At 42.4% G+C, this 22,163-nt stretch overlaps 1 protein-coding gene across 1 annotated transcript in view; it reads right to left on the minus strand.

Annotated features, from left to right (window-relative positions):
- Positions 1 to 4,123: 4,123 nt before the first annotated feature.
- LOC139386693 (fibroblast growth factor 12-like) overlaps positions 4,124 to 22,163 on the minus strand; it is a 39,436-nt gene continuing 21,396 nt past the window's right edge. Inside the window, exons 5-6 of the mRNA XM_071132514.1 lie at positions 5,717 to 5,915; positions 4,124 to 4,628 (exon numbers count right to left, since the gene is read on the minus strand). Coding sequence (XP_070988615.1) covers positions 4,516 to 4,628; positions 5,717 to 5,915 — 312 coding nt within the window. The 3' untranslated portion in view covers positions 4,124 to 4,515. The remainder of the gene's footprint in view (positions 4,629 to 5,716; positions 5,916 to 22,163) is intronic.

The following is a 22,163-nucleotide window of genomic DNA, read 5'->3' on the forward strand; positions in this document are numbered from 1 at the left end:
AGTTATACTCTACATGAAATCTGGGAGAGAGGGTAGAATAAGTTATACTCTACATGAAATCTGGGAGAGAGGGTAGAATAAGTTATACTCTACATGAAATCTGGGAGAGAGGGTAGAAGAAGTTATACTACATGAAATCTGGGAGAGAGGGTAGAAGAAGTTATACTACATGAAATCTGGGAGAGAGGGTAGAATAAGTTATACTCTACATGAAATCTGGGAGAGAGGGTAGAATAAGTTATACTCTACATGAAATCTGGGAGAGAGGGTAGAAGAAGTTATACTACATGAAATCTAGGAGAGGGGGTAGAAGAAGTTATACTCTACATGAAATCTGGGAGAGAGGGTAGAAGAAGTTATACTACATGAAATCTGGGAGAGAGGGTAGAAGACGTTATACTCTACATGAAATCTAGGAGAGAGGGTAGAATAAGTTATACTCTACATGAAATCTGAGAGAGAGGGTAGAATAAGTTATACTCTACATGAAATCTGGGAGAGAGGGTAAAATAAGTTATACTCTACATGAAATCTGGGAGAGAGGGTAGAATAAGTTATACTCTACATGAAATCTAGGAGAGAGGGTAGAATAAGTTATACTCTACATGAAATCTGGGAGAGAGGGTAAAAGAAGTTATACTACATGAAATCTGGGAGAGAGGGTAGAATAAGTTATACTCTACATGAAATCTGGGAGAGAGGGTAGAAGACGTTATACTCTACATGAAATCTGGGAGAGAGGGTAGAAGAAGTTATACTCTACATGAAATCTAGGAGAGAGGGTAAAATAAGTTATACTCTACATGAAATCTGGGAGAGAGGGTAGAATAAGTTATACTCTACATGAAATCTGGGAGAGAGGGTAGAATAAGTTATACTCTACATGAAATCTGGGAGAGAGGGTAGAATAAGTTATACTCTACATGAAATCTGGGAGAGAGGGTAGAATAAGTTATACTCTACATGAAATCTGGGAGAGAGGGTAGAAGAAGTTATACTCTACATGAAATCTGGGAGAGAGGGTAGAAGAAGTTATACTCTACATGAAATCTGGGAGAGAGGGTAGAAGAAGTTATACTCTACATGAAATCTGGGAGAGAGGGTAGAATAAGTTATACTCTACATGAAATCTAGGAGAGAGGGTAGAAGAAGTTGTACTCTACATGAAATCTGGGAGAGAGGGTAGAATAAGTTATACTCTACATGAAATCTGGGAGAGAGGGTAGAAGAAGTTATACTCTACATGAAATCTGGGAGAGAGGGTAGAATAAGTTATACTCTACATGAAATCTGGGAGAGAGGGTAGAAGAAGTTATACTCTACATGAAATCTGGGAGAGAGGGTAGAAGAAGTTATACTCTACATGAAATCTGGGAGAGAGGGTAGAAGAAGTTATACTCTACATGAAATCGAGTCTTTTTGGGGATGTTGTCACCAGGGGGAAGAATACAGTGCACAAGGCTATGAACAAGAACACAGCGGTACAATAAATAAGTGAAAGCTTTTGATAATGTATTTTTTATTCTTAAACAATCACTAACTTCATTCTGATTTTTAAATATCAATGCATTTTTTTTTTCATCTCACAATTCATAATGCATATATGCCTGTGTTCCATTTACGGTGAAATCATTTGCAAACTTAAACATAAATATAATATCTCTTCACACAGTATTGAGCCCCTGCGCTGTCGCTCTGGCATTTTCATTTTGTCCCCCAAAAGTGCTCTCTTAGTTCACTCGCATATCCCCTATTTTACTCTCACTCCCTATTCTTAACCTCTCATTTCTATCTTCCCTTCTTTTCTCTGCCAGCATGTTATGTAAAGTACATCCTTCCGAGTAGTATGAAGTTGATGCTGATCCAAGGTCAGTTTTGCGTCCCTATCCCCTAATGGTTAAGGTTATAACTGAGGAAGAGTAAGCCGATTACTAGATCTGTGCCTTTGGGCTATTTAAACTGGAGCAACTACTGCAGAACTGAGCCCAGCTCTCTCCTGATCCCAGTGGAAGACTTGTGCTGGTCTTCTGCCATTACCTGCCGCAGTTAAATGAGGAAGTGTCTGACATGACACCCTGACATCCCCTATCTCATGCCCTGGCCAGATCCCAAGACTTCCAGACCCCCCACTCTGCCACCAACACCCCTGACCCAACCCCCCCAAGACCACACCTTTGGCCAGGCTTTGTGCATTAGGTGCTGGGCAAGGGTGGCCCGCCTTGTTGTCAGACTCCGTTCATAAGACTGGAGTGGGACTTCCTGAGTTAGGCGAACAATAGGATCAGTGGACATGGTGACTTCTCCATCTTGGTGATGGGGGAGATTCATCCCTGCCTTTCCTGCTGGTTTAACCAGCCTTTTTACTCTTCATATATACAGCCACTCTCCTACATTTGAATTATGAAATGGCGGGGGCTCATTTCCACAATGCAGCAATCGGCTCATTTCATGGCTCACAAAACCTACTGAGATGGAAGCCATTGGGAAGCCAGCCTGTAAGTACAAAAAAGTGAAATATTTACAGACTCTCAGGGCAAAAGAACCTTCCGGCATCCACATTTTGTTTTTGTTGGTTTTGGATGACTGGGCTCCTTTCCGTTGCATTGTGCTAGGTTATTATTGATTACAGTGTCGTAGGAGAAAGGGTATTGATGGAAGAGGAGGAGCTCACAGGGGCTTTGTTGAAAAGTACCTTAGAACACTTCCTTTGTTTCTTTTCCTTCAATGGCCACAGATATAAAGAGACTAATTACATCAAATGAATGCACTACACCCCATCAACCGATTATTGTGACATTTCTAGTCTGCTCAGTGCACTGATAACAAAGATAAAGACACAAGGAGAGGAAGCTTCTTAAGAGTATTGGGACTTGGATATCTTTCACAATCACCTTAGCCCCAAGCAGCCTGAGTCTGCTGAGCCCTTACACAAGCCACAACAACGTGCCTTCCCAAGGACATTTTCATGATTTATTTGTACCGACTAAAAGCATTCTCTGACGCACTTCGAAGAAAGTCTTGTCAAAGCTCATAAAGAGGTGAAGTAGACCTGTTCATGAAAGAATCCTTGATTGGCGGATGCTAGCCAAGTTTCCTTTTCTGAAGAGAATATTGCATTTCCCCCCAGGATTGGCCAACCCAGACCTTATTAGAAAGAAATGCCCTTATTAGTACTGGCACACCAAACAAAAACAACCAGAAGCTCTATCAGTCTTTTTTCCTCCTGGCTATATCCACTTTGCCAGAGTATTCATACTATTACAAGGCTATCCTTTCCCTCTTGACCATTAAGTTCACAGGACTGGATCATTGAGAGTAATGGTGCGTTCGAACGGTCCTCGGAATCTAATATTTCCCAGTTGGTGAAGTTGTATATACAACATGAGTGCTTTCAAGTGCTTTTGAAGTCAGAATAACTCTTCAACCAATGACATTCTTGCTAGATGGCTAATCTAGCTAACGTTGCTTATGTTGACAATATGTCAAACTATATACTGTATGGATCCACCGAGCTACATTAATCAGATGGTTAAGGTTGTAAATGGCTTTCTTTTATCGTCTAGTGGTCGAAAAAGGTGAAAGGTCACACCTCGTAAACTTCAGTATCTTCATTCTGGGCCGTGTTTCCCACTTGGAACTCAGACTTTGAGGGTCGTTCAATCATTATTTCTGGGTCGGGAACTTGTATTTCCACATTTCCATCCGCACTCGAACGCACCATAATATGCTAGAGGACTACTATGAGGCTTGGTGGAGTAGCCGCCATATTGATTTTAGTTGTCTAGTCCTGTCATATCAAAGAGTATGTGGAGATAGGAGATATTCCACTCCGACAGTACATCACCTGAGCAAAAGCCATCCCACTCACCCATTCCTGTTCCTACCGAGCCCACCAGCGACTTCTCATATATATTCATTCTTTACCCTCACACCAGTGTATGCAGTGTGAAAGTGCAGTCAATGTCAAGCAATAAAAAAATACCAACAATTTTTCATGTCTACAGTCTCAAACGAAAAACAGAATACCCATGATACTAAATTGGGATGAAGAGTTATCAGCACATAAGTAATATTGTTATTATTGGACAACAGTAACACAATTAAGCATGTGAGGGTGCCATAGCATTCATAAAATCAATGCATGGGAAATTAAACATGTCTTTAAAGCTAATTTTTCACAGCTTAAATTGGAAACGATAGATATTTGTATTGTGAAGAGACCACCATTCCTTTGTCACAGCTTTTTTTCTTCTTTTTTGCATAAAACGTAGGTCAACTCCTGATTGAAAATGTTTGTCGTTGTTTTTTGTTGTTGTTTTCCTCTGGGTTTATCTTGATATTCGTCTAAAAGATTTTCACAGGCGAGAGTTCAGTTTTTTGTCATCTTGGGTGTAGCTCCTCCCCCTCGTGGCGGCCCATCCCTTCAGAGGGCATGTTGGTGAGGAGGTCTGTAGCCTCTCTCCCCTCTATTTAAGAGAGGGGGGACCCGGGCCCCCCACCCTTGGGGCCCTGCTGCTAGGAGTTCTGGTTGACAGCTTTCCCTCCGTTCATGGTGGGAGTCCCTGAGCTCTTCCTGGAGCGCTGTTTCTCCTCAATCTCATGCAGCGACGGCTCCCTGTACATACACACTGCACAGAGTGTATGTAGTAGAGTACGAAGCAGGAAGCAGTGGGGGATAGAGGAGAACATGGAGGACAAATAATGAGGAGATGGATGGGCAAACAGAGAGACAAAGTCAGATCGAGCTCAGGGACTCCCACAGAGTGTAGGAAGTTACTCTTGGGACCTGTTTTGGAATAAAATATTAAATATCTGTCCTTAAAAATGTAACTTCCTGTGTTGGGTGGTTACTCTTTCACCATGGATATGTTTTAGGTAATTTTGAGACCTCAGGTACTGCTGGAATGTCTACTAATGGCATGTCCAGCTTTTTGGGAGTAATAACTCAGGTCCTTTATAAACAGGTTGTTTATAAAGTATAGATAGTGCTTTTCTTTAGGTCAGGTAGCCTACTGCAAACGTCTAATATAAATAAGTATTTATATTAAACACCTTTTACATGACCTTATAACCCAGCAATACATTGTTTAAAAATGCATGAATAACTAGCTTACTGACATAAAAAAAAAGTGTAGGAATAATGAATACTAAAATGGTGGGCAGACTATTTCTAAAAAAACATATACATTATTTATCACAGGACATAATTATAAAGTGTTACCCACTTGTGTGAGTATTTAATTGGTTCCATTGTGCAAAGTAAATAAATACAGCTAAAGTATTTGACCACATAGGTCAAACATTATCCCCCAGGGACCATGCTTATAAAACCTTTTGTACTTAATATTAGAATGAGGAAAACTGTAGCGGCAGTGTGAAGAAATGCAATTTGTAAAATGAGTACCGGTATACACTCTAATAATGTCGTGTATATCACATAAAAGCGTTTCGTTTATAAATCAAGAAATTGTCATGCAAATCCAAGTAAATCACTTATTTCCGTTCGTCAAGTTCAAGATTTATAAATCACAATGTTGCTGTGGATTTCATCGTACGCACAATGTACGATCAAATCTGTGCGTGAATTTTTTTAAAATATTTTTTGAAAGAGGGCCCTGATTTCACCATATAGGGCTTCAACCAACTTACTCCAGGCGAGCAAAACCTGCAAAAGACAATACACAGATGAGACAGCAGATTCATTCAGATGCCTTACCTTCAATGGGCCTGGGGACAAAGTGTGAGGAGGGCTTGGTTTTCTTGACCCTGTTCCCCTTCATGACCTGGCCTTCCTTGGTAAGGCCTAGAAACCAGGCCCGACCGGACTCCTGCTGCCGGTACACAGTGGACGAGTAGATCACGTAGTAATTCTCAAACACCGACTCCTTAAACTTGCACTCCGGCGTGAACATTTCCTGTTTTGGTGCCAAACAACAAAGGGAGTTTGTTGTTAGAGTAATGTTCATGAAGTCGGATCAAAGTTCAGGAAGTCGGATCATGTTCAGTAGGGAACATCACCCAAAATGTTTTGCCAACGGAATTGGAAATCTGTGTTCTTATTAGACAAAATCAGATTTCACTCTCACGTTTCAAACTGTTTTCTCCCCACTGAACATGACGAGGCAAGTGAGGGTTGTTATTGCGGTAACGAGATGGTTTGAGTTACGAGACGTTGGTGATCCACAAGGCATTCGACAGACAAACGGACACAGGTCAACAGATGATGGAGAGATGGGCGGAATAGACAAGCCTATGAGAAATCATCTTTGGATTATATTGTTTTGAGGATGATATTGGGTAGAAGGCACTGCTGTCATTCAAATCCAACAAAACTCCATTGCCAAATGGAGATGGAACTAGCTACTGTGTGTGTGTTGACAAGGTTTGGTTGGGTTCTCTTGGATTGGTGTATCAGACTGTGTATGGTCCAGGTGAATGAGTTTGTTTGGAACTGCTGGGCTAAGTGATTCAGCAGTGTGTGTGGTGATATTTCATTCATCTCTGTCTCCTTCAGGGTTATGTGCCCTTTTAAGGATGTCCCTTTGACTGACAGCCCAATTCTGCTCACTGCAGGAGATGTTCCACAGGCAAACTTGTGTGTGAGTGAGAGTGTGTGTGTGTGTGTGTTAGAGTCAGAGAGAGATGCATGTTTGTGCATTCAAGCCTGAATATGAATACTTAATATGTGAATAGGTGCGTGCATGAGACTGCATGGCACTATCACACACTGTTTGTGTGAGTGCTCGTTTATAACACCTGGCGGTGTTCGACACGCGGCGGCAGTCTGAAGGACTCTCGGTACGTGTCGGGCGTGTAAGCCGGTCAGCAGGCGTGCGACTGTGGACGGGCCGCAGTGGGGAGTTGGAGTGGTCGGTTTTATCTGGACCTGATGACACTCTGTCAGAAAACAGACGCCTCTCTATGTGCGAGGTCGCGGGGTCACATCCTTCCTGTCCCACGGTGGGCAACTCAGCCAGGGTTACTCCACCTCCATCTCCCTTTTTCCCCCATCTATGCCAAGGTCCCCTCACAACTTGCTCCCACACCCCCGAACCACCCCTCCCTTTGTCAACCACACGGACATATTCTGAAATCCCCTCCAAACTTGGCCACAAGGACATCGCTCTATTAATGTCTAGTATTCCTGTAGCATAGCAGGGAAGGTTATACGGTAGGAGGCTTCGATGGGGGAATGATAGAGGTGTGTAATGGTATTTGTTATCTTGTATGTTGTTGAATGGATAGTGAATGGGATGGTGATAGAGGTGTGAGATTGTAAGGACATGAGCGTACATTGTGCACAAGTTTGTGGGGGGAAAAAACAGGTATAAACAAAGAGATAAGAACCCACATTTGCATTAACACACACGTACACAGGTCTTGTGGCGTGCTAAAAGTTGGCTCCTCTGCCAGGAATGCATAATGGACAGAAGCTGTTACTAGCTCACAGAGGAAGGTAAAAAAAAAAACACCCCACCATTTTTCTGAATAACAAGCTGTGCTTGGGGAGTTTAAATGGATTAAAAGGACGCTCGTTTATTTCCAGCCCCAATTCTGAAGGAGAAGGAAAGAACTTGTCAGTGAAACTGGGCACATGACGGGGGCTCTCACGCGCCTCCATTACAGGGCACTTGGGCAGGATAAACAACTAGCCCGGAGCCCAGTGGAGAAACAGTGGAGAAAAAAAAACTGGTAAATGCAGGAGGAGCAGATATACACTCTAAGAATTAGTTGTGATTCGATGAACCCTAGAGGTCCTCAAGGAACCCTGGAGTTATTCAAGGAACCATTCCAGAAGAAACTCTGGACTGGAGGCATGGCTTAGTAGGCGCGTGGCTTTCAGCTAGATCTTTTTAGGCCACCGGTGGGAGTAAATGCCCTTCCTGTTCTGTTGTATTGTCATCACATGTTAAAGTTGAACACTGACAATTTTGTAGCTTCAAATCCCAAAATGTAAATAGTTACCACTTTATTACTTTATTATGTTCAAACATGTAATATGTGTAAATATTCAAGGAAATTGAAAGCTGCAGTGTACAAACTTAACATGAGGAACAGGAATTACATTTACTGTAACGGGTGGCCAAAAAGAACTAGCTGAAAAGCCACGCCTCCAATAAGCCATGACTCCAATCTTCTGATATGCTGCCACCTCTACAATATATTATTTAAAAGGTTCAAAATGGAACCCTTCCATCATAAAAAAGGTTCCGGTTTGAACCTTTACATGGGGGCTCCTCGAGGAATCGTTTTGGACTGGAAAGGTTCCTCCAGTGTGGCAATGTTTAGAACCCAAATGGTTCTTCCAGGCTCCTTTACTTCTAAGAGTGTAGAGCACATAGACAGGACAGACAGACGAAAGATAGAAATAGAGTAGACGGACACAGAATGGACACAAGAGTATACAAACAAGACCGAGTGGTCTGTACATGCGGAGCTTCAACGTATACTGTATGTACAACAATAGTCAGACGGATGCGTAGATATATGCACAGCATGTGGTGTAAACATGGTAGACCAAGCACACAGCAAGGGTAGAGAATGTAAAGTCGTTTGTGGAAAGACTGAGAATGAATCCAGTTCAGTTAAACAGACTGAAATGGAATGCAGTTCAGTGTAAATAGATTAAGGCCGGGATACGATCCAACAGCACGTTGTTGTCAATGTGCCTTTTAACAGCAATGTTCCTGCGTTCACAGAGATCGCATTCACAGGAAACGCTGTATATCTCGGCTCAATCAACGCACAAACAGATTGACTCCCAGCCTAAGAGTGAATCCAGTTCAGTGTAAACTGACAGAGAGTGAATCCAGTTGACTCACCATTATAAAATCCTGTATTGCCTGCCTAGCCCATACCTTTCCTCAGGCTTTAGAATTCCCCTTCTCATGTTGAAACCATACAGCAATTGAAACAACATCAGAATATAAAGGCCCTTCAATTTAATCTGAATCGAGATGTGTTGTTCTGCGGGTCTGAATCCCCTCTACTCGGTATCATTACTATTCCAGCTCGGAGCTGTACCACTCTAGTCTAGACAGCTACCTCAGTGACATTGGGAGTGTGGGAACGACACAGAACCCACAAAGAGGACATATATTACACAGTTAATGACCAAACACACACACCCACAAACGGACACAGACACACATGAAAACGGACACAGAGAAAACGCACATATGCACACACACAGATGAAAACAGACACAACACACACATATACAGAACCTACACATGCACAAGGACATGTTCGTACATACAGAGAAATACGCACGCAGACACACACACACACGCAGACAGACACACACACACACACACAGAATTTACAGCAATAACTATTTTTATGGGGCTCCCTCTGAGAGAGAATGAAATGAATAGTTCTGTTCCAGTGTTCTCTCTCTAACAGAAGGCCACCAGGCTACATCTCATTAGTAGCCGCAACACAGTCTTATCGCTTTATCAGACTGCAGAGCTTGCACCTTCACAGTAATCCTCTCCATTCCACATACTCACATCAGTCTTTGGTTGGAGAACAGAGACACTGCACAGCACTCTCTCGCAAAAAATGATATTTTCTCATTTGCGGTGTGGAGGCCCCATCCCTAAAAAGAAAAACTGGAGTCTTGCCTTCCCCTCCTCTCCTCTACGGTTTTACTGCGGCACAATTTTTTTTCTCCGGCGGCACAGGCATAAATAAGAAGCAATAAAGTCAGTGGGTGATTGAGAGAAACAATGGGAACAATTTAGACACCATTTAGAAGGCCAGGTACAACAGGAGAGAGGGCAGATGCAGGGCGGGATTATCAGCAGTCCGTCCGTGTGTGTGTGTGTGTGTGTGTGTGTGTGTAAATGTGTGAGTGTGTGCGTCTGCACGCTCGTGCGTGCCTAATGGTATGTATGAGTGCTCGAGTGGTAGGTTGCACATAAACGGTATGCTTTATGTGAGGCTTTGCGTTTATAAGGCTTCACTTTCATGTGCGCATGTATGTTGCTTGAGAGTGTAAGTGTGTACGCGCCCCCTATCCCTTAGTTAAAGATAGATGCTTTTTGAAATACAGCGGGCGAGTGGTTACTGCTGTGCTGCAAAGTAGGTCACAGTGAGTGTTATAAATAATGGAGATCTCCTCACTGGAGATGAACCCCCACACCTCCCAGCTCTCAACACTCAACATCTCCCTTCAAACCAACATCAGCATTGTTGATCATCGTTCTGGATTCCAAGTCCATAGACTGTAGGACACCAAGGCTAGCTACAATACTCAATATCTACAGTACTCAACAGCTACAGTACTCAACATCTGAACTTTGTAATCTCACATCCACACTGCACTTACTGATAGTCAATACACTCAATACTTCAACATATACAGTACTCAAAATAACACACAAAAAGTCCTAAGTTTGTTGATTTCTGTTGAAAAAGTTGAAATATGGTGGCCGTTTTATAGTGCTGAGTGATAAACCGTTTTTTAAACAACTAATTGACCGACTTCAGTTCAATTATTTTAATTCCACTTCGCTCCGTTTTTTCTTCTTCTGTGAGCTCAATGTGCCGTTTCTATAGCGATAAATCAGATCAAGCCTGAACTGTGCGATGTCGTATTGAGTTGTAGTTTCCAAGAGGCCAATTTTCAACATAGTTTAACTACAATGACCATAATCCATTGTGCACCTGCCTACTTGTCCGGTCTGTGTGGAGCACTGAGCTACATTGCCGTGAAAAGTATTTGCCCCCCCATTTCCCTATTTTTGCATATTTTTTTATACTGAATGTTATCAGATCTTCAACCAAAACCTAATATACCACCATGCTTGACCGTTGGATTTACGTTCTTAAAGTGGAATGCAGTGTTTGGTTTTCACCGGGCATAATGGGACCCATTTCGTCCAAAAAAGTTGACTCAAGTTTGTCAAAAAAGCACCTGGATGATCAACTCTTGGAAGAATGCTCTATGGACAGATGATTCAAAAGGATAACTTTTTGGATGACATGGGTCCCATTATGTCTGGCGAAAACCAAACACTTACATTCCACAGTAAGAACCTCATACAAACGGTCAAGCATGGTGGTGGTAGTGTGATAGTTTGGGGATGCTTTGCTGCCTCAGCAACCTGGATGACTTGCTTAATAGAAGGAATCATGAATTCTGCTCTGTATCAGATAATTCTACGGGAGAATGTCATGCCACCCGTCTGTGAGCTGATGCACAGTTGGGTGGGTCATGTAGCAAGCCAATGATCCAAAACACACAATCAAGTCTACATGGAAATGGCTAAAAAGCAACCAATTTGAAGTTTTGGAATGGCCTAGTCAAAGTCCAGACCTAATCTCAATTGAGATGTTGCAGCAGGATTTGAAACAAGCAGTTCATGCTTGAAAACTCACAAATGTCGCTGAGTTACAGCAGTTCTGCATGGAAGAGTGGGCCAAAATTACTCCACAGCGACGTGAGAGACTGATCAACAACTACAGGAAGTGTTTGGTTGGAGTCATTGCAGCTAAAGGTGGCACAACCAGTTATTGAGTGTATGGGGGCAATTACTTTTTCACACAGGGGTATTGGGTGTTGCATTGTTTATGAAATAAATGAAATAAGTATGTAATGCTTGTGTTATTTGTTCGCTTGTGTTCCCTTTATCTAATGTTAGGTTTTGGTTGAAGATCTGATAACATTCAGTATCAAAAATATGCAAAAGTAGAGAAAATCCTAAGAGCAGTGTGTAGCAGACAGAGCAAACAGAGAAGAGAGAACGAGCGATCGAGAGGGATAGAAAGCATTTGCTTCGCAAGGTATCTATACCTGAAAATACAGGATCTAAGTGATTGATAGTTGATATTCAGTGTTCAAGTATGCCTTATTTACGTAGATCAGACAGTATATTGTCAGACAGTATAGGCAGCATCTCTATAGAGACGAGATGTCTTGGACTTAAATAATTAAGTCATCCAATAAAACTAGCAGTACTAGGCAGTCACTACCATTCATTGTATTTTTCCCCTTGTATTGTTTTATTCTGTGTTGTTACAGCATTCAACCCACATAACGCATTCAATGAAAAAGTCGCAATAAAAGCACAACAATTGAAAACGGTGATTATTGTTTAATAATCTAAACGAAACCGAAACGTGGTGATATTACCTGGGGTGAATGCAAAGAATCAAACCCAAAATTCTGCCACCATTTATCTTTGTTGAACAGCTGACATGATGTCATTTATGTTCTTAGGTGGAACTGGTTTTCTTGAACATTGCAGTAAGTACCACTATTCCCCATACACAGAGTGTACAAAACATTAAGAGTAACTTCCTAATATTGAGCTACACCCCCCCCCCCCCTCCTGTTGCCCTAAGAACAGCCTCAATTCGTCGAGGCATGGACTCTACAAGGTGTTGAAAGGGATGCTGGCTCATGTTGACTCCAATGCTTTTCACAGCTCTGTCAAGTTGGCTGGATGTCCTTTGGGTGGTGAACCATTCTTGACGAAAAAACCCAGCACCTCCTACCATGCCCCGTTCAAAGGCACTTAAATATTTTGTCTTGCCCATTCACCCTCTGAATGGTACGCATACACAATCTATGTCTCGAATGTTTCAAGACTTAAAAATCATTCTTTAACCTGTCTCCTCCCCTTCAGCTACACTGACTGAAGTGGATTTAACAAGTGACATTAATAAGGGATCATAGCCTTCACCTGGATTCACCTGATCAGTCTATGTCATGGAAAGAGCATGTGTTCATAATGTTTTGTACACTCAGTGTATTTTACTTGCTCTGAAAAATGCAAGCCTCTGACCAGGGAGTTAACTTAATTGCCTTCCATGAGGTGTTACCAATTACCAACTTAAGCTTGTATAAAACCACAGATGTCACTTTCTTTTTAGCCAAGCTCTGAAAACATAACATGTAAGCCCACAAAAATTATGTTGTTACACTTAACAATACATTTGGGGTCCAGAAATGATCTCCAGGACGATAACCAACCTCAGAATATAATTACTCAACTGAAAACACTTAACTTTCCAAGATACCCTCTTCAACACAGACCTTAACACCATCGAGCAACATCACACCGATCACTCAACACCCTTTCCCACAGATCAGTGAGATCACCAACTCCAACTTTCATCCACAATTCTTTAACTCACACTCACACCCAGCCCTTCTCCAAGTTCACAGGTCAAAGAACCAAAGAAACACTGAAACTTCTCCCCACTGGTCCGGAGCACAGGCGGGAGGGGGGGGGGTATAGAGAGGTAGGAGGATACCCCTCTGTAATTACTTCCCAAGGGGAACACAACACTGCAGCTCTGGTCTGATACATTAGAAAAGAAGAGCATTAGAAAAGCCACGCAGACAGCAACACTTGAGGAGACCATAAAAAAAACAAAAGAGTGAAAGAAGTTAGAATGTTTTACCATTCCCACTCCTTCCATTATGGTGAATAACGTCTCCCCATCCACCACATGTGAAGTATCTCATTCGTGGTAGCATGAGCAGCATGCCTAATGCCAATCAGAGGTCAAGTTGACTCCATTGTAAACCCCAATGTGGTGTCGTTAGACAAACCTTGAGGAAACCACTTTGCACTTAATATACCCGAGTACAGTTACTTAAAGTGATTTTGTAGTCATTACTCAAAATGATAATAGTCACTGTGAAAAAACGTTTTCATTATAATTAAACTCTTTATGAAAATACATTATGTGTCTCATAAGGCCTTATTTTGAGGCCTAGCAACCTCAAAACGAATCCAATGGAGTTTCCCATCTTCTTAAAATAATCTCTGAATAGACTTTCCTAAAATTCCCAGATTTTCGCAAAAGTCATGGTTGAAGGATTTCCAGGAATCTTCCAACTGGAATTTTGAAACCCTACTTGCATGTCACATTATGCTGGCTTGCAAAGTATTTGTGTAATTCCTATTGGAATCCAGCCGGAGTTAGGGATTTCCAACACTTGGAATTTTTATTCACCTGAACAAGATAGATAGACATGGTCGCCTCGTGCCTGGCTCCTAAACAACTTTGCATTAAATATATATGTTTTGTGTTACTTCTCATATTATTACATCAGAAGGTTTTGGCATTATTACATACAGCTGGAAACAACTTTTGGATACTACGACAGCCCTCAAAGAACTTCACTGAACTTTATGCAAACTGGAAACCACATATTCTATTATTGTAGCTGGAGAGTTTAACAAAGCAAATTTGAGGAAAATGCTACCGCAGTTTTACCAACATATTGCCTGTGCTATTCGCACATGAAAAACATTGCTACTATCCCTTCTGGGACGGCTACAAGGCCCTCCCCCACCCTCCCTTTGGCAAATCAGATCACGCCTCCATTCTGCTCCTCCTTTCCTATAGGCAGAACCTCAAACAAGATGTACCCATGGTAAGGACTGTTCAACGCTGGTCTCACCAATCGGAATCCATGCTTCAAGATTGTTTTGATAATTCCGGACTGGGATATGTTCCAGGTTGCCTTCGAGAATAACACTAACGCATATACTGACACGGTAACTGAGTTCATCAGGAAGTGTATAGGGGATGTTTTTCCCACTGTGACGATTAAAACCTATTCAAACCAAAAAAACATAGATTGATGCCAACATTCACACAAAACTGAAAGGGCGAACCACTGCATTTAACCACGGAAAGGTGACTGGGAATATGGTTGAGTATGAACAGTTCAGTTATACCCTCGTAAGGCAATCAAACAGGCAAAACTTCAGTACAGCGACACAGTGGAGTCACAATTCAAAGGCTCAGACATGAGATTGTGGTAGGGACTCTAGACAATCACGGATTATAAAGGGAAATCGAACCACGTCGTGAACACCAATATCTTTCTACCGGACAAACTAAACACCTTTTCCTCCCGCTTCGAGGAAAACACAGTGCTGCCGATGTGGGCCAGCACATCCCCCGAGGACAGTGAGCTCTCGTTCTCCATGGCCGACATGAGTAAGGCATTTAAGCGTGTTAACCCTCGCATGTCTGCAGGCCCAGACGACATCCCTAGTCACATCCCCAGAGCATGCGCCGACTGGTTGGCTGGATTGTTTACGGACATATTCAATCTCTCCCTGTCCCAGTCTGCTGTCCCCACTTGCTTAAAGATGTCCACCATTGTTCCTGTACCCAAGAAAGCGAAGGTAACTGAACTAAATGATAATCGCCCTGTAGCACTCACTACAGAGTTCCAAACTGCCTCTGGGAGACACGTCGGCACAAGAACTGTTCGTCGGGAGTTTCATTAAATGGGTTTCCATGGCCGAGCAGCTGCACACAAGCCAAAGATCACCATGTGCAAAGCCAAGCTTCGGCTAGAGTGGTGTAAGGCTCGCCGACATTGGACTCTGGAGTAGTGGAACGCACTCTCTGGAGTGATGAATCACGCTTCACCATCTGGCAGTCCGATGGACGAATCTGGGTTTGGCAGATGACAGGAGAACGCTACCTGCCCCAAAGCATAGTGTCAACTCTAAAGTTTGATGGAGGAGGAATAATGGTCTGGGGCTGTTTTTCATGGTTTGGGCTAGGGCCCTTAGTTTCAGTGAAGGGAAATCTTAACGCTACAGCATACAATAACATTATAGACGATTCTGTGCTTCCAACTTTGTGGCAACAGTTTGGGGAAGGCACTTTCTTGTTTCAAGCATGACAATGCCCCATGCACAAAGCAAGTTCCATACAGAAATGGTTTGTTGAGATTTGTGTGAAATAACTTGACTAGCCTGCACAAAGCCCTGACCTCAACCCCATCGAACACCTGGGTATGAATTGGAACGCTGACTGTGAGCCATGCCTAATAGCCCAACATCAGTGCCCGACCTCACTAATGCTTTTGTGGCTGAATGGAAGCAAGTCCCTGCAGCAATGTTCCAACATCTGGTAGAAAGCCTTCCCAGAAGAGTGGAGGCTGTTATAGCAGCAAAGAGGGGACAAACTCCATATTAATGCCTATGATTTTGGAGTGAGATGTTCGACGAGCAGGTGTCCACATACTTTTGGTCATGTAGTGTGGCTTAGCATTAGCTCATCATAATCAGTACAACTTGCCAAAAAGTATTTTACACACATTGTATGTGTCCATTAAAATCTATGCAAGAATCGGAAAGCATGATTTGTCACCCAATACTTGAAAACGTGAATAAAACTGTAAATACATTATGCTCCATACATACATACAGTATGCTCCACTAGAAACGACAACACAACAGAAAATAAGGCACTTAGGAACGCACACATGTCCAAAGTTATTATTTATAAGGAAAACAGCATTTGAAGGCAATGTGAGCGGCAGCAATAAAACACGCTAGGGGGAAAAAGTTTGTGCTAGACTGCGCAAATGTCTGCATACTTGATCTGCGGAAACACTGTGAAAGTGTTTGGGCTCTCCTCGAAAATAGTTTGTCCGGCTTAGTAAAGCCTCAAAGCCTTCTACGTGAATTCATGAGGAGGCGGAACACACCTCAATTCAAACCGTTTGGAATTTGAAATGTTGAAACAAAGCCTATAAATAATTAGCAGTCTTGGTTTGAGGGCAGCACGGGTTAACTATCCGGTTCGGCTGTTTGCCAAGGCCTCTGTGATCTGCCAGGTCATGCTAATTTCCCATGATGCATGTCTGGAGAGATGGGCCACTGTATACGGCTGCTCTCTGTTTAATTAAAATGGGTCTTTCAGACACTACTGTAAAAGCCTTCATGGCTTCTGACAGATTCCTTATCCTCTTTGTGTAAGGGGAAAGATGTGTGCTCCAGCCCATAAGAGTGATGATGAAGGATTGTGTAGCAGAGCCTTAAAAAAGCTGCTGTTTGACACTGGGGTTAAAGTCCGTCTGGCTCCCAAGATGATGGTAATTGAATGTTTTAACCTGGCTGACTATAGGGGAGAAGTCGGAAAATGCAGTTCCACTGTCACAAACTCTTTAAATTAGCTGTTGCATTGAGTTAATGTTTGTTAAATTACTGTTTAATTCAACTGTAATGTAACGTACACAATAATGTGTGATTTGTATCTTTTAAGTTTAAGTGTGTTTGTACTGGTTGGTGTGTACGTGGTAATTTATTTGTCTCTGTATATATATTGTGTATCAGTGATTGTGTGAGTATATTTGCAAAAGTATTGGTGAATTTATGTATCTGTATGTGAGTGTACTAGCATCATGTGATTATGAATATTTTAGCATTCTTATCTCTATTTATGGATTTATATACATTTGTGTGGACATGTGTGTGTACGTGCAGGCATACGTTATGTGTGTATGTGTATTTCTGTTTAACTTGTTGCCACCAGAGACGTCGAAAGCCGAGCTACCCTCTCTGACAGACTCATCACGGCTGAGCAGTGATCAGATGGCCATTACAGCCGCACCACAAGTCCCTCAGCAGTCAGACACTCCTGGGGGACCACATACCCCTCTTCTCCCCGTACATAGACTAACGGGATTAGAAAGTTGTGCTGCTGTCCGTTACGTAACCAATCTGTGATCCTCCTCTCTGCTGCACCACATTCCCACAAACGTGCTCAAGCCTCTCCTGTCAGTGCAGAGGCATGCATTCGTCACCAATGGGAACAGCTATGACGCCCTCCCCATAGCTATCACACACACACACCCCACAATTGAGCCCCACAGAAACATTGTATCATCCTAAACTTAAAGATCGACTGAACTTCCTGATTTGGCCTCGTTTTGAAGTTTGGTCTAATAAAATGTTAGCGGCCATGACTGGATCCAAACGAGAGTTGTCTTGGGGGAGTGGTTTGATGTGGGTGTTTCTTTGCCATCCATTCAATCACAACAAACAAGGTCAGCTAATTCAGTTCTATGTGTAGGCTAAAGCCTGGGCTGACCTTATGTTTAGCCAAGCTGACAGCAGCTAGCTAGTATAGCTTGAGGATAGCTGTAGCTGTCTAGCCTATCGAGCTGATATTTCTAAGTGAAATCAGTTTAAGGCAAGATAGCAAGAGCCAGTGTCTGGTGTGAGTTTCACAAGACACTTGTTCTAGAACACCTTGCTACCAAAATAGCTTGCAACTTAGTTTCAATGTTTCATCACTTCATGTAAAGACATGTTACTGTGGAAATGGTGTCAACTGTGAGTTCAATGCCCGGTCTTGAGTCAGCTCAGCTCTCCTACAACACTAGTTCTTTAACTGGCACAATATTTATCGTCTTGTCTCTCCTTATGCCTGCTGTTAGATCTACTAATATCCCAACAGGTGTAGGCTACATGTCAACTTCGCACAAATACCGCCAAGCTTGAGTGTAGATACATTTATCAACAACAAAATTGTGTGTTCCTGTTCCAAAGACAAAACATTTTATGCTGTAAATATCATATTGATGTGCTGATTAAGACAGTATGCCTACACTTGCCTAGCAAATAAAAAATATGTTGTATGTATTGTACAACTTCAGCTGTCTAACCAGAACTACATCTGAGATATACAGCTCTCTGGGTGAGGTTCTATCTTCATCACCCACTGGAGACTTGAAGTCCCTTCCATCTATGTAATGTTTTAGAAGTTTTGGACAGGTGCAGTCAGGGGACAGGAGAAGTGGAGTGCATGACACTCCATCCCGGATGTGACAGAGTTTGCTTCAACCCATGGGTCCAGTAGGCAGAGTTCAATAACTACTGGAGAATGGCGCACTTCTCATACCACTCTGTAGGCTACTGACCAATTCAAAGCTTCCTCCAGAAGGTTAGTAGCCTAATCAGTAATATTAGAGTGCAATTGCTGAACTTATTACATTTACATTTGATATTTTAGTCATTTAGCAGACGCTCTTATCCAGAGCCACTTACGTAGATAACGTTCAAGTGTAACAGTTCCATGTAGAATAAACCCTACTTCACATAACACTATAGAAGCAGTGTTCTGCTAATATAACAATGTGCAAATATTATACCTTTCTGTATGGTGTGTGTGTGTGTCCCACATGGATAGTACAGTCCGATTCAATAATAACAAAAGACCACAACAAGTAATAGATATCTTGTATAATTTGAATGCTGAGTGCAAGATCTCTGTCCCGGTTCAGACATCAGTATCAACCTGAGGACTCCATTTCAAAAGCACCTCTTTCTGTCTTCCACCTGTAGTAAAACAAGGATGAGTTGATGAGTGACATGTATTGAAAGAGTGATAGTACATCACAAGTATTTAGTAATTTCTTATGACTTATCAACTTCTGTCCCTTCTGAGGTGTTTGCCAATACCTGATGTCTATGGCAGCGTAGATCGGCTCCAGGTCCCTCGTCACAGATACTGGTCATAAAGGAGCCTGACTTAGGCTCCTATATCTGACCCAGCTCTTATATCACAGAGGGAGGGAGAGAGAAAGTCTGTCACCATACAGTCATGGAAGCCAACAGTAAATACACTGTTGAACATAGCCAATCAGAGATTATGATTCACAGCTAATTCACAAGGGACACGTGCCAGCATGGCACTGACTGGTTGACATTACTCACTCCAGCCCAGGAGTAGTCCATTGGCACAGTGGAAGGGGGCACCTCCTTACAACATACAAGACACACATACTGTACAAAAATCAAATCCAATTTTATTTGTTGCATGCAGTGAATAAAACATGTGTAGACCTTACCGTGGCATGCTTACTTACAAGCCCTTATCCAACAATGCAGTTGATTAAATATAGTTAAGAAAATATTTACAAAATAAACAATAACGAGGCTATATACAGGGGGTACAGGTTAGTCAGGGTAATTTGTAAAGTGACTATGCATAGATAATAAACAGCGAGTAGCAGCAGTGTAAAAAGCAAGGGTTGGGGGGGGGTCAATGTAAATAGTCCAGGTGGCCATTTTATTCATTGTTCAGCAGTCTTAAGGCTTGGGCGTAGAAGCTGTTAAGGAGCCTTTTGGTCCTAGACTTGGCGCTCTGGCACTGCTTACCGTGCGGTAGCAGAGAGAACAGTCTATGACTTGAGTGGCTGGAGTCTTTGAAAATGTTTCGGGCCTTCCTCAGATTTTTTGGGGACTTCCTCCATCATACAGCACTGGTTACATGATCAATGGTGGTTAGGTGAATTCCAGGACTTTTAACCAAATCAAATGTGACCAACCTTATTCAAGTGTCCTCCATTACTCTGAAGCAGGACTGGTGTCTGGCCACTGCCTCAGCCTTCTGTAACAGCTCCTAATATGGTAGGTTTTGTACGTAGCCTGTGAATTAAATAAAATATCATCAATAAACATTTAGCGAGAAAAATAACTTACTTTAGTTTGGAAGTCATTTATATGCTAATAGAGGGGCTGTCACGACAAAATAGATTAAGGCCGGTGATGCTGACACAGTTAATATGCAACCAACTGTGTGCTTTGCTGAATGCTTGCTGACAGAGCCATAGCTATATTTATTTTTGCCCTAGAAAATACACAATCAACTTTTATGAGAACAGGCATGTTGTTTTGGGTTAGCAGACGGAGACCCCAAATGCTAGCTAACTCTTGCAAATCAGGGTAAGTTATAAATCTTTGCATGAGTTGAAATAAGTTGGCCAGCCAGCTAACGTTAACTAGCCAGTTCGAGATGAAACATTATTGAAAGCAAGCTTGCTACATCCTCTGATTAGCTAGCAAGCTAGTTCCCAAGTGCCTGCCCTGTATTGACCCTAAATGCCAATGGGCTACAGTCAGCTGTTGTTAGCAAGGTAGCTAGCTAACATGAGCTGCATATCTTCCTCTGACAAGCTACATCACATTACACGTTAGCTTCATACATTTAGCTAGCTACAGTACAGTATCATTCCTCTTTCATCTGTGGTATCATAGCTAGCCTGGCTCGCTAGCGTTATCATGTTGTATATGTTGTATAACCAAACGTCGCTACTAGCTAGTACCAGCTATTTACTTTGCTAAAGTACTCACCAACACCAGCGGTTACACGGTTGACATGCGGCAGAAGTGACCGTGTCGGAGGTAATCCATTCCTGGCCATTTGGCAATATTGTTGAACTGCATTGGAGGTTTGCATCAACTTTATGGAAGCCAATTATCCCTCCAATTTGCCGAGTGAAATGTGCGTGCGTGGCACCCATATGCAAACTTGACAACAAATGTCCACATGGCAGCTGGGGAAAGACCACAATGTGTTGTCTCTGGGCAATTGGGCATCATCGGCAAAAGTGGGCATGTACAGTTGAATTCGGAAGTTTACATACACTTAGGTTGGAGTCATTAAAACTCGTTTTTCAACCACTCCACCGAAACTATAGTTCTGGCAAGTCGTATAGGACATCTACTTTGTGCATGACACAAGTAATTTTTACAGCAATTGTTTACAGACAGATTATTTCACTTATAATTCACTGTATCACAATTCCAGTGGGTTAGAAATTTACATACACTAAATTGACCGTGCCTTTAAACATTTTGGTAAATTCCAGAAAATTATGTCATGGCTTTAGACTCTTCTGAAAGGCTAATTGACATCATTTGAGTCAATTGGAGGTGTACCTGTGGATGTATTTCAAGGCCTACCTTCAAACTCAGTGCCTCTTTGCTTGACATCATGGGAAAAGCAAAAGAAATCAGCCAAGACCTCAGCCAAAAAATTGTAGACCTCCACAAGTCTGGTTCATCATTGGGTGCAATTTCCAAACGCCTGAAGGTACCACGTTCATCTGTTCAAACATAGTAGTACGCAAGTATAAACACCATGGGACCACGCAGCCGTCATACCGCTCAGGAAGGAGACGCGTTCTGTCTCCTAGAGATGAACGCACTTTGGTGCGAAAAGTGCAAATCAATCCCAGAACAACAGCAAAGGACCTTGTGAAGATGATGGAGGAAACAGGTACAAAAGTATCTATATCCACAGTAAAATTTGTCATACATCGACATAACCTGAAAGGCCGCTCAGCAATGGAAGAAGCCACTGCTCCAAAACCACCATAAAAATACCAGACTACGGTTTGCAACTGCACACGGGGACAAAGATCGTACTTTTTGGAGAAATGTCCTCTGGTCTGATGAAACAAAAATAGAACTGTTTGGCCATAATGACCATCATTATGTTTGGAGGAAAAAGAGGGAGGCTTGCAAGCCGAAGAACACCATCCCAACCGTGAAGCACGGGGTGGCAGCATCATGTTGTGGGGGTGCTTTGCTGCAGGAGGG

The sequence above is a fragment of the Oncorhynchus clarkii genome, chromosome 28 (genome assembly GCF_045791955.1).
Source record: "Oncorhynchus clarkii lewisi isolate Uvic-CL-2024 chromosome 28, UVic_Ocla_1.0, whole genome shotgun sequence".
In the NCBI taxonomy this organism is placed as follows: Eukaryota; Metazoa; Chordata; class Actinopteri; order Salmoniformes; family Salmonidae; genus Oncorhynchus; species Oncorhynchus clarkii.